This window comes from Podarcis raffonei, chromosome 2 (assembly GCF_027172205.1).
Source record: "Podarcis raffonei isolate rPodRaf1 chromosome 2, rPodRaf1.pri, whole genome shotgun sequence".
NCBI classification, from domain to species: domain Eukaryota; kingdom Metazoa; phylum Chordata; class Lepidosauria; order Squamata; family Lacertidae; genus Podarcis; species Podarcis raffonei.
The window spans coordinates 121,009,614-121,037,298 of NC_070603.1; the positions used below are offsets into that span (position 1 = coordinate 121,009,614).

A 27,685-nucleotide genomic window follows, 5' to 3' on the forward strand; every position below is an offset into this window, starting at 1 on the left:
GAAGGGGTCTCCATTTATCAATTTCTGCACAGGCATCAGTCAAATGAAGGGCCTGAGATGCCATTGACATGTCAGTGGTGTGGAAAAGGATTCCTGGCACCTCAAAAACAGTGGACACACACCAACTTCGCTTCTTTCCCCCCCTTATGAGCCCAATTAAGATGTTGACAAAGCAGATTCCCACACAGAAGTGTGCGCAGGCACGACTGTGAACATGCATGCGCACAGCGATGGAGAGCCTCTATCCCATGGACCACATGGGGCACAGTTTTTCTCTAGCAAAGTTTATTACTGTCAGCGGAGGGTGGTGCACATTGAGACAGATAAGGCAGGAGACAGGGAGGCCAACACTAGGGGGAGCCAGAGCCAAAGGCAGGCTGCTGTAAGTAAGAAGGAAGGGAGGTGGGGCAGTGCCCCCTTGTCCAAATGGGCTGCCCTCCACTAACGGGAATAAAAAAAGGGGGGGAGGGGAGCAAATTCATTCGTCGTAGAACTTGGGAATTTCGTCTCCCACGACAACTTCCTCCTTGACACCCTCTTTGGTGATGGTGGCGAGGTAAATGACGCCCCCGCTGGATCCGTCCCGGCACATGGCGAGGGCAATGGCTGAAAGGAGAGGGAAGAGAAAGGAAAAGGGGCGTTTAAATTCAGCTGATGTAGAAAGAGCTTTGAGGACGAGCATGATATAATAAATTAGTTGTTGTTGTTGTTGTTGTTGTTGTTGTTGTTAGGGCCTATACATTTAAAACAGTATCAAAGCACTTTAAACTGTTGAGCCTTCTCCCAAAGGGGAGCTTATGGGAACTGTAGATTGTTAAGGGTGCTGAGTGCTGTTAGGAGACTTCTAGTCCCCTTGCAGAGCTACAATTCCCAATTCCCAAAGTTCCCTTGGGAAGAACAGGGATTGATTGTTAAACCACTCTGGGAATTGTAGATTTGTGGAGGGAATGCTGAGAGTTGTTAGCTCTCAGTATCCTTACCAAACTACAGTTCCCAGAATTCTTTGGGGGGAAGCCATGATATTCTAAAGTGGCATCATAGCACTTTAAATGCCCAGTGCAGACGGGGCCCTGTTGCTTTTATGGAGCCACTCGGATAGCTATAGAAACCACAGCCCATTTCTAGGAAATACAGTGGTACCTCAGGTTAAGAACTTAATTCGTTCTGGAGGTCCGTTCTTAACCTGAAACTGTTCTTAACCTGAAGCACCACTTTAGCTAATGGGGCCTCCCGCTGCCGCCATGCAATTTCTGTTCTCATCCTGAGGCAAAGTTCTTAATCAGAGGTACTATTTCTGGGTTAGCAGAGTCTGTAACCTGAAGTGTCTGTAACCTGAAGCGTCTGTAACCTGAAGTTTCTGTAACCCGAGGTACCACTGTACTGCTATTTTCTCCAATGGTTAACAACGATTAACAGTGGTTAACAATGGTTCTCCAAACTGCATCTTTCTGAGCTACTTTTCTCCAATTTTTAGTCAAAACCTGCACTTTCTGTAAAGATGGGACTAGACTTTCTAGGAGTCCAGCTTTGTTTCCACCTCTCCACCCCCCCCCCCCCCAAAGTCCCTGTCACGCCACCACCCTGAAATAGACACAGCTTAGACGGCTACCGTTCATGGTGAACTGGCGGCATTCCTCCCGGCTCATTCCTGGCTTGTAGGCAGAGTCCACGTAGCCGTAAATGTAGGTGCTCCCGGATCCGCCAATCGCAAAAGGCTGTCGGGTCAGCATCCCGCCAAGAGTCCCGTACACCTGGAAGGTAGCAGAGAATGAGCGGAGCAGGTGGGATGCCAGAAACCATCCCTGGCCCATCGTTCTCTCTGCTTACCTGCCCGCCTTTCTTGGGGTCCCATCCTGCCACCATGAGGTGAGCCGAAAACTCCTCCTTGTACTTGTAGCTGATGTTTTTCACCAAGGTGGCTGCGGCCAGGACCAGCGGAGGACCCTCCACGTTCAAGCTGCCAGGGAGACGAACAAAAGATTAGGTAGGTAGGTAGGTAGGTAGGTAGGTAGGTAGGTAGGTAGAGAGAGAGAGAGAGAGAGAGAGAGAGAGAGAGAGAGAGAGAGAGAGAGATATGATAGATAATTTAATACGGTCGGAGACCAGCTTATAAAACACACTTGGGGGTACATTCCCAGAAAGAAAACAAACAGTTAAAACAATGTACAACAATAAATTTAAAATTTATAAATGTGATGAGCATGTAGACATTTAAAACTTTAAGATAAGCTACCGCATATATATGACCCAGAGTCACCCATAGAACTGAGTTTGGGGATTTTCTTCACGAACTAGTTTGAGTCGGGGGATGGTCTGCACCTACAGATCTGCACACAGAATCTGGCGACCATCCAGGTCGTCTTATGATCTTTGCCTAACAGGAAGAGGTCGTATTTTTGTTTTTCCGGGAGGTCAGCGAGCCTCGCCAGCAGGAGATCAATGGTTTCGCCACGTGCCTCTTCATAAAAGGGACATCTAAAGAACAAGTGCTCTGGGCTTCCTATCTCCCCCAATGAACAGGCGCAAAGTCTCTGAGCGTATGGGACTTTTTTAAAGGATTCTTCCAGGACTGGCGAGGGCAGAGCTGAGCTTCTGGCAAGTGTGAAAGCCCTTCTTGCATTAGGTAAAAATGAGGGGAATTGGGTCCTGCAATAAAACCACAGCAGTGGAGTGCACTCCTGTTCAGGGTTCTACCCAGCCAGCCAGCCAGCCATGCACTTTTTCAAGATACTCCATCACATTCCCTCTCCCACCTGGTTTTCCACAGACACACCTAGCATTCTGTGTCTTCTGAGCATGCTCAAACCTCACTGGCCTGTTTTTTGGGGGGGTGTCTTTCCCCCACCCTTCACATTTTCTCCCCTTAAAGCAGCCTTTCTCCACCTGTGGGTCCCCAAATGTTATTGGACTACAACTCCCATCACTCCTAGCTAGCAAGGCCAGAGCTCAGGGATAATGGGAGTTGTAGTCCAACAACATCTGGGGACCCACAGGTTGAGAATCACTGCTTAAAAGCTTATTTTTTTTCATATTTCTGCCAAATTTTGGGGGTCCCCTCCACCTCCGTAAACCTGCTGATTCTCTCGTGTGAGAATAAGAGCATTGATCTTGCTATTTCTATATAGGATATGCTCCCCTCACTTTCAAATACACACTGAACGTGAAGAGGTCTGCACAAGCCCCTCTCACGTGTACAGTGCTATCTTGGAAGTCGAACGGAATCCGTTCCGGAAGTCAGTTTGACTTCCAAAACATTGGAAAACAAAGGTGCGGCTTCCGATTGGCTGCAGGATATCTCGTAACAGCAACAGCCTTAACGGCTGAGTCTGGAGTCTCCTTTTCTGGGAAATCAGGTGATAACAGAGAAGAGAGAAGAGAGACCTCTTCCTGCTTTGGCCACTAGAGGGCAGTTCAGCACCAACAAACTGTCTTGTTTCTTCCAGAAACCAGGCTGAGTTCACCTAACATCTGAATCAATTGCCAGGTGGCTTAAAGATGGGATCTGCCATCTTGAGGCTTGCAGCTGGTAGTAGGCTAGACCTCAGGGCCAAGACCCAGCCCCCACCCCACTCATTACCATCTAGAAAGCAGCAGAAAATGGTGAAAATGGCAAAATTGGGGGGGGGGGGAGCAAATCATTGAGGCTGGTCACCCTTTATTCTTATTTTTTAAAACATGTTTATAGCCACATGAGTCCAGATGCTCATTTTCTTTATACAGTGGTACTTCAGGTTAAGTACTTAATTCGTTCCAGAGGTCCGTTCTTAACCTGAAACTGTTCTTAACCTGAAGCACCACTTTAGCTAATAGGGCCTCCCACCGCCGCAGCCGCATGATTTCTGTTCTCATCCTGAAGCAAAGTTCTTAACCCGAGGTACTATTTCTGAGTTAGCGGAGTCTGTAACCTGAAGCGTACGTAACCTGAAGCATATGTAACCTGAGGTACCACTGTATTTTTTTCCTTAAAAATATATAGTACTCTCTTTTTTTTTACAACAAAATTATACTTGTGTCCAAGCAAAGGTGCTGAGCACAAGGAAAACAGAAGGAAACTCCATTTTATTCCTGTACGGTCATAGCTCGGGTTGAAGTTGCTTCAGGTTGAGCGCTTTCAGGTTGTGCTCCGCGGCGACCCAGAAGTAACGGAACACGTTACTTCCGGATTTCACCGCTCGCTCATACGCAGACGCTCAAAATGACATCACGCGCATGTGTGGAAGCGGTGAATCGTGACATGCGCACACGCGGGTTGAGTTTACTTCAGGATGCGAACGGGGCTCTGGAATGGATCCTATTCACATCCAGAGGTACCACTGTAGTAGTTATGGTGCTGCACTTTAAAATGAGAAACTGTACATGCTCAGAGTATTTATTTCTTTAAAAAAATAGGAGTAGCCAATTTTCTTTGCCGTTTACTCTAGGTTGGAGAAACTTTCTGGCTGGGGAGACCAGATCTTTATTAGACCCCCCCCGTCTCTGACAGCCAACTGTGACAGGTGGGCTGGTTGGACAACACTCCTGTCAATCATATGATTGACAAGTGGGTAGTCCCACCCACCTGTCATAGAATCAGAGTTACATGAGGATCATCGAGTCCAACCCAACCCAGGAATCTTGCCCAGCGTGGACCTCGAACCCTCAGCCCTGAGATTAAGAGTCCCATGCTCTGCCAAAACTGCTGTTAAAATGGAACGTCCCCTCTCTTGTTTTTGCAGTGGTTTCCCTGAAATTCACCCGAGCTAAGGTGACGCTTGGCCACTGTGTAAGGTCCTCTGGAGATGGCACCTGTGGCTGGCAGCCTGCCCCCTCCCTCACCTGAGAAGCTGCCACTAGTGCTCACCTGTGCAGCTCTAGCTGGTAGTTCACCATGTCGGCAATGGCCTGGGCATCCGCTGCCGAGCCAGAGAGGGCACAATAAATTCGGCTGTGCAGCCGCTCCAGTTTGTTGAAGACGCAGTTCACCACGGACTGCCTGGGAGGAGATGTCAAAGGCACAGTGTGAAAGGAGAGAGAGACATTACAGTGGCAAAAATCAACATTCCCACAACTCTAGAAAAGGAATCCCATAAATATTTCAACAGAGGAAATCAGAGGTGGGCATTTTGGCTCTCATGCACGGCTTGGCACACTTCACGTGGTTCCAACTTTGGAAGCCAGCCATTTAACTGGGCAAGCAGCTAGTCCTGTGGAAGGTGGATTTCCATCATGCATTCAAGGAGGCCTCGTTTGGACAAAGAGATATGCATCTTGGAGGAAGGAAACTCCCTCCCAGAAAACTAGCCTCGGAAATGTTACACTGCCCTGCGATTCCCCACCATCGGGTGGAGAGCCCAGACATTAGACAGTTGTGCACAAACACATAAACACTCCCCTTTCTCAAACGCACAGCACTCACCCTGCAGATACTCGGGAGTCAGATCCAATCACAACCCCTCCGTCAAACTCCACGGCCATGATGGTTGTCTGCAGAAGGGGAAAGAAGGGGGAGTTGTTTTGGTTTTTTTAAAAAATTATTTAATCGTTTTTTTCAATGCAAACAACAACTGCAAAAGACACATACAACAAAAACGATAGTAACATTAATAACACAATTGAACACTTCAGATTTGAATACTAATATACCTATGACTACACCTTTTTAACAATATTTCCCCACCCCTCTCTCCTCCCCCTACTTCCCACCACTGTCCGCCTTATCGCTTAAATATTCCTTCCTGATTTCTTCATATTTATCCATTCTTAATTTGCGTTGACATGCAATTCGTTCGTATGCAACTAGTCTGTCCATATTGTCAATCCATGTGCTCAATGGAATCTTTTTGCGGCTCTTCCAGTTCATCAAAACAAGTTTTTTTGCTTCTAATATGGCACGGTACATCCATTTTTTTTGACCCCTTGTAATCTCCCACGTTTCTAGAATATAATTTAGAATTCAGTTCAATTCCCCTAAATAACAAGGGGGAGTCTTGACTTTTTCAGGGGTGACTGGTGCCCCTTGGAACCGGTAGGGTTCCAAGGAGCCGAACAGAAGGGGGCGCCAGAACCAACTAAGTCTATTGCTTGTCCCTGCTCCCCATTGAGTTTGACAAGGGCAACACTGAGACTAGCAGGCAGGCAGGTGGAGGCTGGTGGGGCAGGGCCCCATTTGCCCCAGGGAAACAGACTCCATGGAGATATTTTGCAAAGGAGAAGAAATGGGGGGGGATAGGGTTTTCGTCGCTGCTTGGAGGCCCTGGCCCTCTGGCACTGATCGTTTTAGACTAGTACAATCAGTGAGACAGCTGGATTCTAAATGGAGCATATTCTTATTCTTATTATTAGGCTACTGTAGAGAAAAGAGGATAAAATACTGCTGGTTCTTGTTTCCAACATTTGCTTCAAACATACGTTTAAAGAAGATTGGAAAATGTTTATTGAATATATGGGAAATAACTGTGTACAGCTGAAAACGCTGGCAGCATTAAGATAAATTCGACCGTGTAAGTAAGTTTCAGGGGATGCAATAATGGAATATTGAATGGTATAGTTTTTGTAAAAGATGCAAGGATTTATAATATGTAAAATGAACCATGGAAAGAGAAGAAGGGAAGTCAGAGATATTTTAAGGATGTAAAATGAGTATTTAAAACTGTAAAACAGACAATTTAATAAAAATTATATATAATAATAAGAATAAATTGGATGGCTTTAAATCTAAATAGGAAGCATTGCAGTCTTGCAGCAGTGAAGATGTGAGTCATAAGACCATAGCTGGCAAGTGTCCCTTATTTGAAGGGACAGTCCCTTATTCCAGCGCCGTGTCCCGCTGCTGTCCCTTACTGATGGATGTCCCTTAAATGATGCCCCTTAAATTTCAAAGGAAGCAGCTCCTCTCCCTCACTCCCTGCCGGCCAGGGAGGAGGGAGGCTCCAACTGTGTTGCTTGGCTGTGTTGCTCACCCAAGAAGAAGTCTAAGAATGACTGGGGGGTGGAGCTTGCATGCCTTGTGTGTGGCTAGTTAATGCAAGCTGAGAGGGTTTTTGAATGCTGGATGCCATTTTGTTGCACGTGCTGCTGCAAACTTTGCAGTGCAAAGCCAGGCCGGGGAGCCATCTTAAGTTGAGGCTGCCTAGGCCTTGTGGTGCATGTGATTCAGATTCTATTCAGTTGAACCTCTGGTTACAAAGCTGGTTGGACAGTGTTCTCGAAGCTACCAGCATGAGTTTGACCAGACTGCAGGAGGACAGGAAGACTGGAGTGCCTGGAACAGGTGAGGCTGCAGGTCCCTTATTTTGGCTGCTGGTCCCTTATTTTCAAGGCTGCTGGTCCCTTATTTTCAAATCTGTAAGTTGACAGCTATGCATAAGACATAGCTATGTGCTACCAGGGATCATTTATTGTCTTCCTCTCTTTGGGGCCTATTAACAGATCCATTTTGCAGGGGTATAAAGGTAAAGGTAAAGGTACCCCTGACCGTTAGATCCAGTCGCGGACAACTCTGAGTTGTGCGCTCATCTTGCTCTATAGGCCAAGGGAGCTGGCGTTTGTCCACAGACAGCTTCTGGGTCATGTGGTCAGCATGACTAAGCTGCTTCTGGCGAACCAGAGCAGCGCATGTAAACGCTGTTTACCTTCCCGCCGGAGCGGTACCTATTTATCTACTTGCACTTTGACGTGCTTTCGAACTGCTAGGTTGGCAGGAGCAGGGACCGAGCAATGCGAGCTCGCCCCTTCGCGGGGATTTGAACCGCCGACCTTCTGATCAGCAAGCCCTAGGCTCAGTGGTTTAGACCACAGCGCCACTTGCATCCCTATTAAACTGCATACTTCTTGCTTATCTGTCTTATAGGCAGTATTATCTGCCGTTGCCTCTGCAAAGGAGCAAAATCCATTGGCTGGCACATCCGCACAGAAGACGGCCAACTTTATTCCCGATTGCACCTGTCTTGTACGAAACTGTTTCGCCGGTTGTATCTGTTGCTACAATATTTCTTATGTAAAAGGCAGGTGATATTAACCTCCTGTGCGTCTGGTCAGGCATATCCCATTGAGTTCAATGGGACTTACTCTCAGGTAGACCTCCATGTAAAGGGGTACAACCCAAATGCATATATCTCTGTGCAACAATGTATGGAAGGGGTGGAGCTATTGGCCATGTTTAAATTGTGGGGCCGCTTCACCAACCAAGCCGGAAAAGCTTATGCAAAATAATAAATATGAATAATATGAATTTGAATTATCTGATACAGATCATAGAATCCGGGGGGGGGGGGCAGTATTGAATGAATGAATTTATTAATACGGTCACAGACCAGCGTCAACACACACAGTATCACAGATCATAAAAAATATATATCAGAAATACAAAAGACAATATGAATATAACAAGGATTTAAGTATAAAAATTAAAATTAATTATTAGTGTGCCCCCTGTAATTAACATTTAGGGGTTTAGTCACTATGGAATACCACTTGCTTCCTGCGATTGATTGCAGACGCACAGAATTTAGCTACATTTAATGTAGTCTTGGGATTCTTGTCCTCTAGCAGTAGTTTTAAACTATGGTGTTCCGATTCTTTCCTGGACTTTTGCAAAACAGGTGTAATAAAAGTCAAACGTATATCCTCATAAAAACGACAACGTAATAGTACATGTGAAGCAGTTTCAACTTCCAACGAGCCACAAGGGCAGACCCGTGCTGTGTATGGTTTACCCTCAAATCTGCCCGGGGTAGAGCTTTGGCCCTGGCAAGGTCACACCAATTCTAACCATAGCTGTCAACTTTCAGATTTGAAAATAAGGGATCAGCAGCCTCACCTGTCCCGGGGACAGTCTACGGGATATCTAACAATCTGGAGATAGCAGCGGGAAACGGGCAGCAATAAGGGAATAAAAAGGCAAAAAAAGGGAAGGTTGACAGCTATGATTCTAACAGATAAGTCATTTAATGTTGGGAAAACTTTTCTCCCTGCCTCAGTTTCTCCTCTGTAAAATGCAAACAGCTGTGCCTATTCCTTCCTCAGAGGTTTTCAAGCAGAGGTTGCAAGGCCATCTGTCATGGATGCTTTAGCTGAGTTCCCTGGGGTCCACAAATTCTACGTTTCTGCGATTCTATTACTATTCTGTAGGGGATATGGGGTGGAAGACAGGAGTGCCTGGCGTGCTCTGGTCCAGGGGGTCACGAAGAGTCGGACACGACTAAACGACTAAACAACAACAAAGGGGATATGGGAAGAGGAAGAATGATGTACTTCGACAGGCAAATATGCCAATAGGATTAGAGCGGGAGGAGCCTCACTCCGAAAACAATTTCTGCCTTGCAAGAACCCACCAATTTAGTAAAATAGTATGGGCAAAAAATTTTTAAAAATTAAAAATAGTGTGGGCGAGAGCCGTGACTGTTGGTGGTGCAAAACTGCCCTCCTGCCTCCGTTTTGCCTCACTAACATGAAACGGGTGAATGTACCTTAAGCCCCCTCCCCGATTTCGCTCTCCCCACACCCATCTATCCAGCCCCAAACTATTGCCCCTATTTGGGGGGAGCAACCCCGCCCCCCAAAGTATTCAGGGGCGTTTGGATTCCTGCGAATCCTAGGCAAACCCCACCCGCCACGCGACCGGGACACACGCAGAGATACTCACGCCGATGCTGATCTTCTGCGGCCCGCGGTGGTCCATGGTGGCCCCCGACCCGGAGCGCTGCAGCTTCTTCCGCGGGAACCGACCGAGAACGAAAGTGACAGGGGACGCTGGCGCCTGCGGAGCCGCTCGCGGCCGCCAGAGGGCGCCCCTCCTCGCGTTAAAGTTTAACCTGCGAGGGAGTCCTAGTCCGGCTCTGAATGGGGCGCGGTGGGGCGATGGCCAAGGCCGCCTTTGCTGCCCCTCGATGGGGCGCTGGGTCTTCAGGCATCCCAAGCCGCTTCCCCAGCGCTCAGGTTACTGGCAGCCAGCTCTCCGGAGCGTGCTGGACACTTGATCCTCCGGGGATCCGCTCCAGAACCTGTTGCCAATGCCGAGGCTCACATTTCTAAATGAATGAATGAATGAACGAACACGCGTTAACTCTCCGGCATGGGGAAGAATCGCGATGGCAAGAGTGGTCCAGAGCATGTGCAGAGTGCAAGGCCTTTCTCGCACAGATCGAGGCTACGGGGTGGGGCAAGTGGGGGGATTCGCACGTGCAAAGGACGCCCTGCACGCTGATGGTGAGAGAAGGCGAGAGAGACCGTTGAGCATTGGGGTTGGACTACAAGACCTCTGGGGTGCCCTACCAACTCCACGATTCCCCGCTGCTCAGTCGACGTCTCTGCTGCATCCGCGGCGGCGGCGGCGCCCGTGTGCCCTGGCGGGTGTGCAAACGCACCTCCCTGAAATTCTGTGCAAGAAGCACGTGTGGATGGGCGGACACGCGTGTTTCTTTTTTCAAAATGGCAATAAATCGAAAAGTGGAATGTGAATGCCCTAGCCAGATGCAGAGCGTGTGTTTTCACCCCTAGGAAACTCCCTCCTACTTTTTCCTGCTGCCTGACAAAATCCAACTGGTGAAGCTTGCTTATTGCATCTCCGTGCATCTAGTAGGAAAAGCTTCACCGATTGAATCGCCGCCTGCCCTGCAGATATAATTTATCCTGCCAGACACAAAGCCATTTGCAACTCCCTTCCCCCTCCAGTCCTTTCTAACGGGCCGTTTCCTTCTCGTCCTCTAGCCCTTCCCACTTCGGAGATATTTCTGAACCAGCAAACTACTTTCGTTTTCCACTTCCCAGAAACGGCCGCGCTTCCCTGAAGAGCCGAGCTGGTCGGAGGGGCTTTCCAGAGAAGAGAGGCGCGGCTGACGAAAGGCTGCAAACCTCTCTCACCTTTTGACTCCAGTTCCACTTTTAGCTCCCAGGATATACAGAACACACCCGAAGCTGTTCCTTTTAAAACCCCCTTTTTTTTATTCCCTCGCGCAAAGAGGCGCGAGAGGCGTAGGGCCGCCAGAGGGCGCGCCCTCGCCCTTTTAACCTCTTTTAGCGACGCCGATTTGCGGCAGAAAGAAACTTTCTGGCTGTATCAGCTCCGTCCTCCGTTGGAAACGGAGAACTGGGCGCGCGGCTGCAGATTTGCTGCGCGTTGCGGCGGCGGCGGCTGCTTCCTGTGATGGTTTGCTGCTTTTCCCCCAGATGAGATCTTTGGCCTGATCCGGATTCTTGATTGATTTCTTTTTCAGTGGGGCTTCCCAGAACTGCGCTTTGCCGGCCTCTCCCCTGAAGACAGCTGCTCCTCTCTGTCTCTCTCTAGGATCCTGCCAGCTGCAGAGAAGATGAAGCCCTCCTGGCTGCCCTGGGTCTGGATCCTCCCAGTGGCGCTCCTGGACTTTTTCACCCTCCGCCTGGCCTGGCATCTGCTGAAGCTGCCCTGGTGGAGCCCCCTGGAGGCGTCCTGGGCCGCTGCCCTGGCGCGGTGCCTGCTGCTGACCCTCTCGGTTTGTGCCGCCACCTGCTGTGGGGGACCCGGGGGCCCGGGGGCCCTCCAAGACAGCCTCCTGCCTGCAGCGCTCCTCCTCAGCTTCCTGGTCCCCTGCTACACAACCCTGCAATACCTGTTTCTGTCTGAAGGGGTCGCCCTAGAGCTGGCGCACAGCTGGGCCCGGGCAGATGTGTTTGCCCTCAGCTATGTTGTTGTGGGGGCATCTGTCCTGTTGTGGCACCACCTCGCCCCCCGCAGGAAGGGGGAGGTGGAGACGAAATCTTCTGCGTCCTTTTGGCGCCTTGTCGCCACCATGAGGCCAGATGTGCTGAGGTTCGTAGCCATCGCTGTGCTGCTGGTGGTCTCATCCTTGGGTAAGTGAGTGGTTGTGGGTGGGTGGGCAGTGGCGTAGCGTGGGTTGTCAGCACCCGGGGCAGGGCAAGTAATTTGCGCCCCCTTGTGTGAGAGAGAGTGAGTGAGCCAGGTAGGGGCAGAGAGCTGCGAGTGCGAGCGCCCCCCCCAGATGTTGCGCCCGGTGCGGCCAGGCCCCCCTGCACCCCCCACGCTACGCCACTGCGGGTGGGGGTCCCAAACCTACCCCCTAGCTTCATTCTAGCCCCTTGCCAGCTCTACCTCCAGTGCAGAGTTTTACACGTAATAATAATAATATTTATACCTCGCCCATCTGGACAGGTCTCCCCAGCCACTCTGGGCATCTCCCAATAGAATATTATTAATAATAAAGCGATAAAACTTCAAACATTAGAAACTTCACTAAACAGGGCTGCCTTCAGATGTTTTCAAAAAGTAAGAATTACGCCTCTGGGTCCATCTCTCTCAGCATCTTGAGGGTGTCTGTGCAGCGAGACGAGTGGTTTGCTTGTGGGAAGCCACCAAGAAACCTGACATCCTTTTCGTATTCATCCAGCCTTTTTCTTTGGTATGCTCCTGATCCTCCCAGCATCTTGTAGCAATGAGTCCCACAGGTTAATTGTTTTCTAGCTCATGTGTGGAGGAATGCTGGTAGGTGTTCGTCTGACCTGCTGCCAGCTGGTTTCAATTTATTGGTTGTTTTCACCCAACACCATCTGCAAATGCAAATTTCAGCCAAGTTTCAGTATTCGCTGCTGCCTTTGATTTGAGGCCTGGGCGCAATTTCCTTGCAGCTTCAGGACTAGATTAATTTTGGTGCATGATAACAGAGACATTGCTGGGCTGGGCAAGTAGTAAGCCCAGGGGTGGCAACTTGAATAAAATATTGTGGGGGCCCAGGTAAGCCCCTCCCAATCACATGACGCAGTATACACACACACACACACACCCCGTTTGAATGGCCATCAGCTTTTCCTCAAATATTTTATTGTGGGGGACCAAAGCCCCCAGGATCCCTAGGAATTGGCTCCTATGAGCAGGCCGGAATATACAGAGGGCTCCGGGTTGGTGAAGACTGAGTTGTAGCCTGAGAAAGGGGGATGCAGCACAGCCTAAGCCTGCTACACCCCACTTCTCACACCGAAACCGAAGCCTCCAGCTCCTGTTACCCCCACCCCCACCCCACGCCTACCATTTCATCCCTGGGTTCCCTGAGTTCTGAGGGTCTCCCCCCCTTTTGTGTGTCGTAGGGGAGATGGCGATCCCATACTACACGGGGCACGTGACCGACTGGATCACCGGTGAGGCCGACCCCTCTGCCTTCGAGAGAGCTCTCTGGGTGATGTCCGCCCTCACCGTTGGCAGGTACGGAGCAGGTGGAGAGGTTTTAGGAAGGTTTTGGGGGGGAGAAAGGGGGGTGTTGGAAGGCAGAGGCCCACCCTCCCTTTCTGACCTCTCCCTCTCTCTCTCAGCGCTCTGGCTGAGTTCGTGTGCGACTATCTCTACAACACCACCATGAACCACTTTCACACTCGCTTCCAGAGCAACGTCTTCAGAGCCGTCCTGCGACAGGAAGTCGGCTTCTTCCATGCTAACAAGACAGGTAAAACCAGGTGGCTTGTAGCACCGAATGGGACTTGTCTTTAAGTTTAGGTACTCCTTTATTTTCTGGATGATTATTGCATAATTTTTTTTCAGATCGCTGCCTCGTGCTAATTTGTATCGTTCCCCCAAAAAGCCATTTTAAAGCTCTTCTGGAGTTCTAAATCGCCGTATTTTTTGCTCCATAAGACGCACTTTTTTCTTCCTAAAAAGTAAGGGGAAATGTCTGTGCGTCTTATGGAGCAAATACGTCGTCCCTGGAGCCAAATTGCCCAGGGGCGAAAAGCAGATTATGCTTTATTTTTTAAAAAGAGGGAAGTGGGTGTTGAAACAAAGCAAAAACATGGTTACAAAGCACAGATCCACATGGATCCTCAGGATTTTTGCATTGGGTCACCCCAAATTCACCATCAGATCACATAACATGTCTTTGGCCACAGCATGAACCACAAAAATCATACATCCACTGTTTCGTTCAGAATATTGTTTTTCTTGTTTTCCTCCTCTGAAAACTAGGTGCATCTTATGGAGCGAAAAATACAGAGACATTTGTTTATTGCTTTGATATGCCGCCTTTTTCTCCAAGGAGCTTGAAGGTGGCACACGTGGTTCTTCCCCATTTAATCCCCCCACAACTGCCCTGTGAAGTAGGCCGGGCTGAGAGGCAGCCACAGACCCAAGGCTTCAGGGCCCAGTGGGGACACGAACCCTGGTTCCTTTTATTTTATGGCTGTGTCCACATAGTCGGCTTAAAATGCAGTTAGGTTGTCCTTTTTCTCAATTTGGATTGAAGCTGGGCGTTTTTAGGGGTGGGGGGAAACTCATCAAAATGTAGCATTTCCAAAGAAACAACAAGGTGGCCCAAATCACGTGTAGTCTGCTTCCCAAACCAGCAGCGCTCACCTCTACATAGTTCCATCCTTATTTCAGATATCGTGATATATTGATATATTGCGATGTTTAGCTGGTGATATAGCACGGCATTGAAATCTGGGTATCGTCCAACCCCTAGAGCACAGTGGAAGTAGAGTTAAATGGGCGATTGCAAATCGCCTTGAGACTTATGTGAAAGGAGATTTATAAATTGTAGCAAATAAATATTTTTTTAAAAAAACAAACAAAAACCACTTCCTCTGAAATGTGCGCTCTCTGCCCCCAAATCCTGACCTGATGGCAGTGATGGGCTCAAGGGGAAATTTGATTTTTAAGGGGGGCAATTTGACAACATTTAGACCAAGTTAAAGGCATTTTAGGCTTCCTCCACATGAATAGGAGTTCACTTTTTAAAAAAATAAGAATTATATGTCACTGGGAGGGAGTGGCATCAGGATTTTAGAGGTGCTTAGGTGGGGCACAGCCAAAAAAAGGTTGGGAACCACTGATCTGACCTGACACAGCCACTCATTAATCCAGCACTGATCCTCATTTATTTCTGTGCTCATCGAAACAACACACGTTTTCCTCAAAAGCTAAAAAGCAGGAGTGGATTTCAGCTGCTCTGGTTTGTTCGGAAAGTTTTCACATTCCTGGAAATGCAGAGTTGTCCCGCCTGGCCTTTGGCTTGGAATCTACTTGATCCCTTTCCCCTCTATCCTTTTTCCTTTCTCTTTCTGTGATGGAACTTTGGGGACTTCCCTGGCTTTTTTCTGGCCCACGTAGGACCAGTCTGGATAGTTGGCCTTGGTGAAGACTTGATGTTTTCATCCCCAAAAAGTTTTTGATTTGAGTTTCTACTGAAATGAGGCTGCGTTTTAAGTTTTAAGTTATATTTTAATCAATTGTTTTGTGCCTGGTGTTAGCCGCCCTGAGCCTGGTCTTGGCTGGGGAGGACAGGGTATAAATAAATTATTATTATTATTATTATTATTATTATTATTATTAGGGATAGAAGACATTTTATTTGGAATAATCCCCCCACCCGGTTTTTCTTGCATATATCATACAGCTGTTGGGTCATCTTCGCTTACCTTGAACCTTGCCCAGATATTTCCTCTGCTGTCCCACCATCCTTGACCTCCTTCCTTTCAGGGGACATCACTTCCCGGGTGACGACTGACACGGACACCATGAGCGAGGCCCTCAGCAGCGACCTCAGCCTGCTGATGTGGTACCTGATGCGAGGGGTCTTCCTCTACGCCATGATGCTGTGGCTGTCGGTGCCCTTGACCCTCTTCGTCACGGTGGCCCTGCCCTTCATCCTGCTGGTGCCAAAGCTCTCTGGGAAATTTCACAAGGTACCCAAATAACCAGGAGTGCCATGCAGGGTCCTGCTGGGCGTCATTCGAACTCGGTACCCCATCTCTTTCTCTCGACAAGGCTGTTGTCCCCCCCCCATAACTGGTATTCAGTGGTAATGGGTAGATAGATCCACATTGTATAGAAAACTCCCCCTCAAATAATCCTGGGAACTGTAGTTTGTTGAGGGTGCTGGGAATTGTAGCTCTCTGAGATGAAAGCTGTGCTTTTTTTGGTTTTCTATCTTGATTTTATTCTGAGACCCCTGGGTATAGAGCGGCATATAAAGTCAAATAATAATAATAATAATAATAATAATTAATTAACTTCTCAGGATTCTTTGTGCTTCCGATGTGGCTCTTCCTTTAGACTGCCCCTAAAAAGGAGAGAGAGAGACTCTCCCAATTAAGATCAACTGAAGTAAAAGTGACCTCCACTTAAGGGACAGTTTCTGTGCTCCAATTTCCCTGCTTCTTCCCCCTACCGAAACTGCCAGTTTTAGGAGAAATGGCAGTCTGTGAAAAGGGACACAAGGAATATTTGGTGTTGCGTTGGAAGGGATGCCAGGAAAACGGGAATTATGTTCCACATGTGGTGGAATATAGCTACCCACAAGGGTGTTTTATAAGCTGGTCTCCGACCGTATTAAAGTATCTAGCTAGCTAGCTATTAATGATAAATTAACATGTGCCATTAAGGTAAGACGGGGAATATGCAGGAGAAATGATTCTGAGGAGATGTGGAAGGTGTTTGTAGAATTTGTACTATTTAAATGGAAAGGGGTCAAAGCATCGCAAGAGGTGTTGAAATTTCGGGAGGTTAGATAGTTACAATGGAATGGTCTTGGGGGTGTGGTGCTCATTTTTATTCTTATTTATTTAGGATTATTAAAGGTAAAGGTAAAGGGACCCCTGACCATTAGGTCCAGTCGTGGCTGACTCTCGGGTTGCGATGCTCATCTCGCTTTATTGGCCGAGGGAGCCGGCGTACAGCTTCCAGGTCATGTGACCAGCATGACTAAGCCGCTTCTGGCGAACCAGAGCAGCGCAGGGAAACGCCGTTTACCTTCCCGCCAGAGCGGTACCTATTTATCTACTTGCACTTTGACGTACTTTCGAACTGCTAGGTTGGCAGGAGCAGGGACCGAGCAGCGGGAGCTCACCCCGTCGCAGGGATTCGAACCGCTGACCTTCTGATCGGCAAGTCCTAGGCTCTGTGGTTTAACCCACAGCGCCACCCGCGTCCCTATTTACGGTTATTACTTTGTAACAGATAGATAGATAGATAGATAGATAGATAGATAGATAGATAGAAACAAGTTCCTTGTCCCTTTTCTTTTCTTTTCTTTCTTTCTTTTTCTTCCTATTTTTTGCTTCCCCAGCGCCTGCTCCACTGACCCGCCTTTTCTCTTCTCCCAGAACCTGGCGCTGCAGGTCCAGGAGTCCCTCGCCAAGGCCAACGAAGTGGCCACGGAGACCTTCCAGGCCATCTCCACCGTCCGCAGCTTTGCCAACGAGGACGGTGCCGCTCGGCGCTATGACCAGAAGCTGCAGGAGACCTACAAGCTGAACAAGTGGGAGGCCGTGGCCTACGCGGCCTCCATGTGGACTAGCGACGTAAGGGACCCAAACTGCTCCATTTCTGGTCGGGCGGGGGATGGAGATGGAGGCTGGAATTGGCCGCAGGGCTCTTGGGGGTTTCTGAAACAACTGGAAAGTGCAACCTTTGGGAAGGCTGAGACGGAGGGAAGGATGTGGGGCCTCCCAGGGTGGATTGTGGCTCAGTGACAGCGTCTGCAGAAGGTGGTGGGTTCAATCCCTGGCACTTCCAGGGCAAGTGGGAAATGCCACCCCCCCAAAAAAAAACTCCAATGAGCCACTGCTGGTCAATGTAGATTGGGGTGGTCCAACCCATAGCCGTTGGCCACATAGCCTTTTTGGGCAGCAACCACAACAAAAACACATCTTAAAGCCTTAAAAAAAATAAGTTTTGTGTCATGCATCATTAACAAAAGTGCATACACCCATTTGTGTATTAAATTTGTTTCATAATTAAATCTGTTAATTGTCTATTTAATTATATATATTACAGTGGTACCTCGGATTAAGAACTTAATTCATTCTGGAGGTCTGTTCTTAACCTGAAACTACAGTGGTACCTCGGGTTACATATGCTTCAGGTTACATACGCTTCAGCTTACAGACTCTGCTAACCCAGAAATAGTGCTTCAGGTTAAGAACTTTGCTTCAGGATAAGAACAGAAATCGTGCTCCGGCGGCAGCAGGAGGCCCCATTAGCTAAAGTGGTGCTTCAGGTCAAGAACAGTTTCAGGTTAAGAACGGACCTCCAGAACGAATTAAGTACTTAACCCGAGGTACCACTGTATTCTTAACCTGAGGTACCACTTTAGCTAATGGGGCCTCCCGCTGCCGCCGCAGGATTACTGTTCTCATCCTGAGGTAAAGTTCTTAACCCGAGGTACTATTTCTGGGTTAGTGGAGTCTGTAACCTGAAGCGTCTGTAACCCGAGGTACCACTGTAATTGTGTATATTAAATATATAGCAAACACTTTAATTTACAATATAGAAATGTAATTCACCTTGTGGCCTCCGTGGGTTTTGTACTCTTGCGGCCCACTTTGACCACCCTGGTGTCAATAACACTTAGCTAGATGGAAAGTCCATTGTAAACATTTGAAATCGTTAGTAGGAGTCTGTCAGAGGCTCAGGAGCAGAAGCACAGGGGAGAGAGCAAATAGAGAGCGGAGGAGAGGAATCAGAGGGGAGCGTAGGGGAATATGACAGTGACCCGAGAGATTCCATGAGCTTCTCCAGCGAATCAGAAGATTCCCAGAAGGGGGCGCCTATGGTAAGGGCAAGGGGGGGTCCCAGGGGGGACGCTCCATAAACAAGGGACCAGAGGGGACTCCCAAGGGAGCAGCGGAGGATCAGGACCAGTTCCCCCACCAGAGCACAGTGGGGGGGAAGAGTCACATGAGTCAGGACCAGCCTCTCCTCCAGCGGGGAGAGAAGATGAGTCAGGGGTAACCACGCCCCCATCGGGAAGTGGGGAAACGGAGGGAAGGCCAGGTCCAGCTAGCCTCCCCGAAAGAGGGAGCAGTGACACAAGTGTAACGGTCAGAAGGAAAGTGGGAGGCTGCGCGCGCGCGCCAAGTTCAAATGTGGAGGAGCGCGGGACAGCAGAAAACCCGGATTGGGAGCCAGGTCTGAAAGCCAGAAGGAGGGAGGGGGAAGAGTCAGGGGACTCAGCGTCAGAGGAGTCTAGGAGGGCTGAGACTCTGACTAGCAGGCGGACCCAGAGAAGGAAGGAACAGAGGAAGAGGTGGAGTAAGGCTAGAATCTTAAACTGGTGTCAGGGGGGAGGAGATTCAGATGGAGCTTCGACGGTCTAAGGTATAGACGTAGCGTTGCGTGCTGCGCGTCTGGAAGTGAAACTGAACTTCAATAAAGACTTTTATACTAGAGAAAGAAGCAGCGTTGGTCTTGTGTGAGCTGGGACCTTGGGCAGCGCTGACAGAGTGGAATATCACTTGTAGTTTAAGGGTGAATTCTGGATACAATGGAGGTGTAAAATATTTGGACTATCATAAAAGATGCAGAAGGAAATGATTACCGTATTTTTCGCCCTATAGGATGCACTTTTTCCCCTCCAAAAATGAAGGGGAAATGTGTGTGTGTCCAATGGGGCGAATGCAGGCTTTTGCTGAAGCCTGGAGAGTGAGAGGGGTCGGTGCGCACCGACCCCTCTCACTCTCCAGGCTTCAGGAAGCTATCTGCAAGCCTTGGGAGTCCGGCGGGAGTTCCCGCCGGGCTCGCAAGACTTGCGGGCAGATGTCCGCAAGCCTTGTACGCCCTGCGGGAGTTCCCGCCGGGCTTGCAAGGCTTGCGGATAGCAGCCTGTTCTGGGGGCTGGGGTCAGGGGAAGCTCGGGCTTCCCCAGCCCCGTGGCTGGGGGGGAAATAATATTTTTATAATTTATTTCCCCCCCAAAAAATGAGGTGCGCCCTATGGGCCAGTGCGCCCTACAGGGCGAAAAATACAGTAATAACAGGACCCACAAAGGGGAGGATGGAAGTCCAGGAGATTCCTTGCAATCTTGTTTTTGATGATCGATATTTTTATTTAAACTTTTAATTTGAAAAACCAAGTAATTTTTTTTAAAAAAAACACACTTAGCTAGATGGACAAAGGATCTGACTCTGTGTAAGACGGCTTCCCTTGTTCCAGTTTAAACAGCTTTTTAGAACCATGAGGTCCTGCGTATTATTTTGCCTTTAAGTGAAGGCAGTGTAGCCGAGTGGCAGGACATCTCCTTTGCATGCAATAGGTGAATCTCACGTCCCCTCTAGGTAGGGCTGGGCGAGACCCCTGCCTGAAACACTGGGGAGTCGCTGCCGGTCAGTGTAGGCCATACTGAGCTGGACAGGCGACCGGTTTGACTCTGGATTTGACTCAGCTTCAAGTGTCCTTGGAGAGGAGTTTCTCCCTCAAGCCCCGTTTTCCCCTTCCAGCTCTCCGGCCTGGCTCTCAAGGTGGGGATTCTCTACTACGGAGGGCGCCTGGTCACTTTGGGAAGCGTCAGCAGCGGAGAACTTGTTACGTTTGTCCTCTACGAAATGGAGTTTTCCACAGCAGTGAGGGTAAGTTTTTATTTTGGGGGCCAGGGACGCACAGCAGGGCTTGGGAAGGGGGTTCAGGAGAGCAAAGACCAACATAAAGGTAAAGGTAAAGGGCCCCCTAACCAATGACTCTGGGGTTGCGGCGCTCATCTTGCTTTATTGGCCGAGGGAGCCGGCGTACAGCTTCCGGGTCATGTGGCCAGCATGACAAAGCCGCTTCTGGCGAACCAGAGCAGCACACGGAAAGGCCGTTTACCTTCCCGCCCGAGGGGTACCTATTTATCTACTTGCACTTTGACGTGCTTTCGAACTGCTAGGTTGGCAGGAGCAGGGACCGAGCAACGGGAGCTCACCCCGTCATGGGGATTTGAACCGCCGACCTTCTGATCGGCAAGCCCTAGGCTCTGTGGTTTAACCCACAGCGCCACTCGCGTCCCTAAAGACCAACATAGGGGAAAGGAAAAGGTGCTGAGGTCCCTGGCGATATTTCCAGCTAGGTCTGAGAATCCGACAATACTGAATTTGAGGGACCAGTGACCTGGCCCCTGGCTTCTCCAATGCTTCCTCCATCACAGATTTTCTCCTTCCCCTCTTTGCAGGTCCTGCTCTCCGTTTCTCCACGTGTAGAAAAAGCTGTGGGCTCCTCTGAGAAGCTTTTTGAGTACATCGACCGGACACCCCAGATTAGCTCTTCGGGGACGCTAACACCCCAGGATCTGCAGGGGCACGTTTTGATGCGAGACGTCTCGTTCTCCTACCCCGACCGGGAAGGCCCTCCTGTGCTGAAGGTACTTGGGGAGAAAGGGAAGGAAGGAGCTGGGATTTAGGGTGGAGGGGAGTCAGAGCCCCAGAAGGGGGCACAAAGAGAACGTTGGGCAGACTAGCCGAGACTCTTAGAGGGGGAACCTGAATGGAATAAAGCTGGGTAGCTCAGTCAGAAGAGCACGAGACTCTCAATCTCTGGGCCATGGGCTCAAGTCCTGCATCAGGCAAAAGATTTCTACATTGCAGGGGGCTGGACTTTTGGGACCCCCAAAACTGACATTGATAATGTGCAGTATATTTGACCCCCCCCCCAACACTGCCAAGGGACGCTGGTGGCACTGTGGGTTAAACAACAGAGCCTAGGACTTGCTGATCAGAAGGTCACAGTTCGAATCCCCACGACGGGGTGAGCTCCCGTTGCTCGGTCCCTGCTCCTGCCAACCTAGCAGTTCGAAAACACATCAAAGTGCATGTAGATAAATAGGTACCACTCTGGCGAGGAAGGTAAACGGCACTTTCGTGCGCTGCTCTGGTTCACCAGAAGCAGCTTAGTCTTGCTGGCCACATGACCCGGAAGCTGTACGCCGGCTCCTTCGGCCAATAAAGCGAGATAAGCGCCGCAACCCCAGATTTGAGTACGACTGGACATAATGGTCAGGGGTCCCTTTATCTTTACCTTTAACACTGCCACCGCTTGGCATGTTGTAGTTGTTGTTTAGTCGTGTCCAACTCTTTGTGACCCCCTAGACCAGAGCACGCCAGGCACTCCTGTCTTCCACTGCCTCCCGCAGTTTGGTCAAACTCATGCTGGTAGCTTCGAGAACACTGTCCAACCATCTCGTCCTCTGTCGTCCCCTTCTCCTTGGGCCCTCCATCTTTCCCAACATCAGGGTCTTTTCCAGGGAGTCTTCTCTTCTCATGAGGTGGCCAAAGTCTTGGAGCCTCAGCTTCACAACCTGTCCTTCCAGTGAGCACTCAGGGCTACCTGAGCCTGTTTCATTCTCTCCTGCCCACAGGGAGTGTCCCTAGAGCTGCGCCCTGGCACGGTGACTGCCCTGGTGGGCCCTTCGGGATCGGGCAAGAGCACACTTGTGGCTTTGCTGGAGCGGTTCTACGAGCCCCAGAGCGGGCAGGTGACCCTGGATGGCAGAGAGCTGAGCAAATACGACCACCGTTTCCTGCATGAAAAGGTAAGGGAGGATCTCGCCCCAGAACAGAGAACGAAGGTGCCTTCTTGTATTTCAGCAGGTCAGGGGTGGTATGGGTTGTCTTCTCCTTTGTGACTCCCCTAATTTTTAGTTGCTTTCTCCAAAGCACATTCTCCATATCTTTTGAGCTCCTTTTGCAATCGGCATCATCTTATGCAACACAGGAAAACACATGTTGAGAGCAGAGGGCAATGTTCAGCCTTGGTTTTGCTCCATCGGCCTCTGAGCCTCCCCTTTTCCAACTGGAGTCATTTTAGAACCAGTTTCTAGTTCCATACAAAGGATGGACTAATTCTGTCATAGTTTAGTCCTGCTGATGCTCAGTCATAGGTCCGTTCCAAGTTGTGCATATTATTTAAAAAAAGTGTACAAAAAGTCTTCATATTGTATGCATTTTGTACACACTTTTAATGCACCCTTAAGATGCATGCTTCTCAAGGCATTCCATCTTTGAAACCCACATTTAGTACATGTCTCTTATGGAAAGAATATTTTTGTGCAGATAAACTGTCTCAAATGCTTGAGAAGTGCATTGTCCCCAATTTATCCCTAGTTCTGAAGCTTTTCCCCCTATGAATTCTGTAACCTTGTGATCTAGATTCTTATTGGATCGTTGTATATAGTTTGAAAATTCTTCAGTGTTTTTTCTCCCCTTTTAAAAGTGTGTGATCCAATCAGGACTTGCATTCCAATCAGCAAGCAAGTTTAGGCGTGTTGGATCAGTTTGGTTCACCGCAAGGGCAAGCCAAATGAATTCCTCTTCCTCCCTAGTCTATGCATGCACCGTTGGGTTCTCCTTGGCAATAACCTGGAATAAAAGTATTCCAGATTCTCTGACGAACTCTTCTGCCCTCCCTGCAGGTGGCGCTGGTGAGCCAAAGCCCGGTGCTCTTTGCCCGGTCCCTGCACAAGAACATTGCTTACGGCTTGGGGGAGAAGAGCCGGGAGGAAGTGGCAGGGGTGGCCAGGCGAGTGGGAGCACATCAATTCATTGCCAGGATGAGCTGCGGCTATGACACAGGTAGGGACCCCCCCCAGACCTGCCCAGTTCTCCAAATCCCCCTCTAACCCTGGTAAGGAATCCATGGGAGGGGGTGTGGCTCAGGGGCAGAGCAGGTGCTCTGCATGCAGAAGGGTTCTGGGTTCAATCTGTGGCATCTCCACCTTAACCAAAAGGATTCAGTACTAGTAACCAGTTCTGGAAAAGACCTCTCCCTGTCTGGACAGGTGTTGCAAGTGTGGGGGTTTAACTTGGCTTGCACCATATGCTGATACATCTGCACGAGAACAAGGTAGATCGAGGAACCTCCAAACGCCCTAGACCGTCCTCCTTGCACTGACCTGTGTCAGTGTCCTTCAGCATTATCGACTGGTCTTCTTAGGGTTGCTGACCTCACTTCCTGCTTCCCTCTTGAGAGCAGGCATGCTTTGGCTCGCTCTCCTCTTGAGATGCAATATGGCTTGTTACATCTCCACCAAGGGTTGCCATATGTCCTGTTTTTCCAGGACATGTCCTCTTTTTTAAAAATGAGAGTCATCCATAGTTAAAAGTAAAGGTAAAGGGACCCCTGACTATTAAGTCCAGTCACGAATGACTCTGGGGTTGCGGCAAGAAGTTGGCAAATGTGTCCTCTTTTTTTGCTCTTCAAAATATGGCTACCCTCCTCTAGGAAAGACCCCTAGTTCTATTTGCTTGGCAAATACAGATTTCCTTTAATAAATATTAGCTTTCTTGTTTCCTTAAAAAACACAAAAACGAAACCCTGGAGCTGAGCTGTAGCTATGGGAGGACTAGCCGTTTTTTTGCCCTGGGTGAAGCCTCCAGAGAGGCGTCATTGAGACTCCCAGCTTGTGTGTGTGTGTGTGTGTGTGTGTGTGTGTGTGTGCAACTGTGCATCAAGGGGTGCCAAACTGGGACTTTGACCTGGGTAATATAAAGTCTGGTTTTGCTCCTGCCCTGGAATCTCAGTGGGATGATACCTAGAAACGTAGGCTCCTTTGTCAGGGATTCTGTTTCAGTTCAGCTTCTGCCAGCAAATGCAAAGATTTCAGCCTAGTTAACCGTACATTCATTGTTCTGCCCACTTTTTGCCTCTGGCCCTGCCTGTCACCAGCATGTGGCCCTCAGAAAGTTGAACCATCTGCCCCACAGCCCTGCCAGCCGTGGGATGGGGTTGCAGTGGATCTGGGCAGCCCAAAACATTTTGGCACCAGAGACAGACCCCTAAAGGATTCCCCCCTCCTCCCCAGGGAAGAAGAGGCAAGGGTCGATCTACATCAGGAACAAGGCAAGGAGAAAGATCAACATCAGGATCCACTGCCCCGATGAATCCTGCCGCCTGAGGCAGTTGCCTCACTTTGCCTCATGGGTGGGCCGGCCCCGCATTGGATATTGGTTGCCAAAAGGGAAGGGAAGGTCTTGAGTGTCTGATTTCTTGGCCACTTTTAAGTTGGACCTAGAAAGTCTCAGAGAACATAGGAAGCTGTCTGATAGTGATTCAGACTAAGTCTATCTAGCTTAGTAATGTCTACACAGGCTGGCAGCAGCTCTCCAGGGTTTAAGGCAGGAGACAGTCCTAGTTCTGATGGAAGCAAAGGAATTCCTGAAGTGTCTCCCCACTGCTGCCATTTCTGTTCCTCCCTGCAGATGCTGGAGAAACGGGGGGCCAGATCTCTGGTGGCCAAAGGCAGGGGGTCGCCATTGCCCGGGCTCTGATCCGAGACCCCCGAGTGCTGATCTTGGACGATGCCACGAGCGCCCTTGACATGGAGAGCCAGCAGAAGGTAAGTTGGGCCCGTGGAGGGGTAGAAGCCCAGAGGTGATATTCTAGAAAAAGGGTCCGATACCCACAGAAATAGATGCACTGCAGCAATTCCCCCTGTAGCTTTCATGCCAGGCAGCCAGGAGGATAGACAGATGTTCCCTCTCCACCCTTTTTGTGGGAAGATTTTACAAGGTGGGGTGCCTATACGCTTAACACCATGTTTGCGGGGGGAGGAATAAAAAATCTTTCCCACAGCCTCTTTCATTTAGGGATGATGATAATCAGGAAGACCAAATTTTTAATTGCATTTTAACCTGTATTTTACATTGGTCCCCCCCCCATTATGTTTTTACTGTAATTTTACTGTTGTTAGCCACCCTGAGCCTGGCTCTGGCCGGGGAGAGCGGGGTATAAATAAATTTCTTCTTCTTCTTCTTTATTAATAAGGAATGAGGAAAATTTATAACTTATCATAAAAGCCATAGTAAACAGTTCAAATTGTTAGTAGGGTTGGAATAGCACTTGTAGTTTAATGCTGAATTTTGGACACAATGGAGAAGTAAAAGATTTGGATTCTCATGCAGGAGGAAATGATTAACAACAGGACCCACAAAGGAGGGGAGGGGAGTCCAAGAGATTCCTTGGAGTCTTGTTTTTGTGTTGCAAGTTGTGACTGTAAAATTGTAATTTGAAAAACCAAATAAATAAATCCTATAAAAAAGAAAGCAAAGAAAATGCTGCTTTTCCTGATGTATGATTCATTTAAGGCACAGGAGCCCCCCCAAAACAACTCAGGAGGCAACTGGGCTAAGGGGAAGAAGTTGGCTCCCTCCCTGCCAGCAAACTCCTTTTTTCTTTACTCCTCAGGTAGAGAAGGAGATCTACGAAGGGGAGGCTCGCCGCAGGCGCTCTGTCTTGCTCATCTCCCACCGCCTGCGCAGCGTGGAGTGTGCAGACCGCATCCTGGTCATGGAAGATGGGGAAATCCAGGAAGAAGGGACCCACCTGGAACTGATGGAGAAGAAAGGCGTCTACTGGCAGCTGGTGCAGAGGCAGCAGAATGGAGCTGAGGGCAATAACAATGGCTTTGTGGACATGGACCACAAGCATCTATAGTGGGTTCAGAACTGATGGAGGATCCCTGGCCTAGACCTATGTGGTCGTTGGCCATTATCACTTTTGGCATCGTTGGCCATCATCACTTTTGGCAGGAGGGATGGGAAAATGCCTGGCATGCGCCCAATCCACCAGCCTGCAGCTTGTCACCTCAGCTAAGGCAAAAGATCTGAGGAGACATAACCTTGCTAGGACCATTGCCTGCAGAAGGTCCAGGTTCAGTCCTCTGTGAATAGGTAGAAACACTCCCTTGTCTGAAACCATGGAGACCAGCTGCTGCCAGCCAGTGTAGACAGTACTGAGATTGATGGGCCCAATGCTACAAGGCAGCTTCCTCTCCTCCTAATCTCTCCATGAAAATGGTAATCTTTATTTCAAGGCTTCTCCTATATCTGAGAGGGGCAGCCCCACAAAATTCCAGCTCTTCGAAACACATATCTGGAGTTGTCCGTATGTTTTGGACTACACCTTGTGATTGATTATGTGGGGGCAAGGCTTGCCTGGCTCCCCCCACCAAAATATTTTATTTGAGTTGGCACCCCTAGCGGAGGCCGTTACTCATTTGTCAATCCCTATCTTGTCATAGAAGATCGGCACGACTGAGATTTCGAAACCTGTGCGTGGGAATCACTGTTTATACGAAGGACATGCCAAAGGGTAGAGGCCTCAATCCCATGGTCCTCTCTGCCTCCCTTACATCAAGCCAGAGGTGGCCCACCTCTGTTGTCTGCAGGAGGTGTCCCTGCTTGACCGTCCTCTCACCCCACACTTTCCCTCACTATTGGGGCCGTCCCAACAGATTTTGCTGCCTGAGGTAAAAGGCAGGTCGTCCCTTGCCCACTCCATGCACAAATGTCACTTGGGTGGGCAGTCGAGGCCTAACTGTAGCCCTGGCAACTGGGCAGCGTCCTCCATTTTGTTTTGTACACCGTACTGTAAAAACCCAGTTAATGGCTTCAGTTCTTGTGAGTCGCTTTGGGAGGTTGTGAATCTGAAAAAAGCAGTGGGCCAGGAGTGTGAAGAACCCTTTTTCAGGCCTGAGGGCCACAGTCCCTCATGAGGAGCCTTCCAGGGGCCACCTGATAGATTGGGTGTAGCAACGGAAGCGGCGCTTTCCTTTGTATGGTTACATTTTGGTGATATAGTACAAAGGTTTTCTACAAAATGCACACACTTCCTCTCTGTTCAGGGGTTGGTCACATCCATGCCATACTTTCAAAACACTCACGTGCCACATAAACAGGCCCCGCTTCTCCCAGGGTGTCAGGGTTAAGAGTGTCGGAGAAAGACCTGTTTGGCCCTGAAGCTCAGCGGGTGAACTTGGGCCTGTCCCTGGCTCTCAGCCTAGCCTGCCTCTCAGGGTTTTTGGGATAAAATGTGGAGGGGGAGAACCATGAATGCCGCTCTGAGCTCATTGGAGCAAAAGGTGGAATGTAAATGTGATAAATTAAATTGGTAGGAAGTAGGAAGTGTAGTTAAGAGAGCGAGGAGACTCCTCATAGAGGGACAAGAGATCAGCTTTTGTGGGGGGGGTGCCTTGGGCACCCACTG

General features: G+C 49.3%; 2 protein-coding genes across 2 annotated transcripts; one reads left to right on the forward strand and one right to left on the reverse strand.

Annotated features, from left to right (window-relative positions):
- Positions 1 to 267: 267 nt before the first annotated feature.
- PSMB9 (proteasome 20S subunit beta 9) lies at positions 268 to 10,335 on the reverse strand. The gene is made up of 6 exons (XM_053380006.1): positions 9,623 to 10,335; positions 5,396 to 5,463; positions 4,841 to 4,972; positions 1,828 to 1,957; positions 1,610 to 1,751; positions 268 to 606 (listed from the first exon to the last, which is right to left on the reverse strand). The coding sequence occupies exons 1-6, from the start codon at positions 9,656 to 9,658 to the stop codon at positions 479 to 481; spliced, it is 636 nt and encodes a 211-aa protein (XP_053235981.1). The 5' UTR covers positions 9,659 to 10,335; the 3' UTR covers positions 268 to 478.
- Positions 10,336 to 10,883: 548 nt separating this feature from the next.
- Positions 10,884 to 26,197, forward strand: TAP1 (transporter 1, ATP binding cassette subfamily B member). The gene is made up of 11 exons (XM_053379712.1): positions 10,884 to 11,805; positions 13,054 to 13,168; positions 13,276 to 13,406; positions 15,434 to 15,639; positions 17,059 to 17,256; positions 20,173 to 20,301; positions 20,880 to 21,068; positions 22,062 to 22,235; positions 23,115 to 23,274; positions 24,901 to 25,037; positions 25,886 to 26,197. Exons 1-11 carry the CDS (start codon positions 11,286 to 11,288, stop codon positions 26,132 to 26,134), a joined length of 2,208 nt encoding a protein of 735 aa, XP_053235687.1. The 5' UTR covers positions 10,884 to 11,285; the 3' UTR covers positions 26,135 to 26,197.
- The last annotated feature ends 1,488 nt before the right edge of the window (positions 26,198 to 27,685 follow it).

Excerpts from the sequence above, each read along its gene's own strand:
- TAP1 (XM_053379712.1), top strand. The coding sequence starts at position 11,286 with ATGAAGCCCTCCTGGCTGCCCTGGGTCTGGATCCTCCCAGTGGCGCTC. Across the intron at positions 13,169-13,275 it reads TCCGCCCTCACCGTTGGCAG|CGCTCTGGCTGAGTTCGTGT; the intron begins GTACGGAGCAGG and ends TCTCTCTCTCAG. Across the intron at positions 21,069-22,061 it reads AAGGCCCTCCTGTGCTGAAG|GGAGTGTCCCTAGAGCTGCG; the intron begins GTACTTGGGGAG and ends TCCTGCCCACAG.
- PSMB9 (XM_053380006.1), bottom strand. The coding sequence starts at position 9,658 with ATGGACCACCGCGGGCCGCAGAAGATCAGCATCGGC. Across the intron at positions 1,958-4,840 it reads TACCAGCTAGAGCTGCACAG|CTTGAACGTGGAGGGTCCTC; the intron begins GTGAGCACTAGT and ends TCTCCCTGGCAG. Across the intron at positions 1,752-1,827 it reads ACCCCAAGAAAGGCGGGCAG|GTGTACGGGACTCTTGGCGG; the intron begins GTAAGCAGAGAG and ends GCTACCTTCCAG.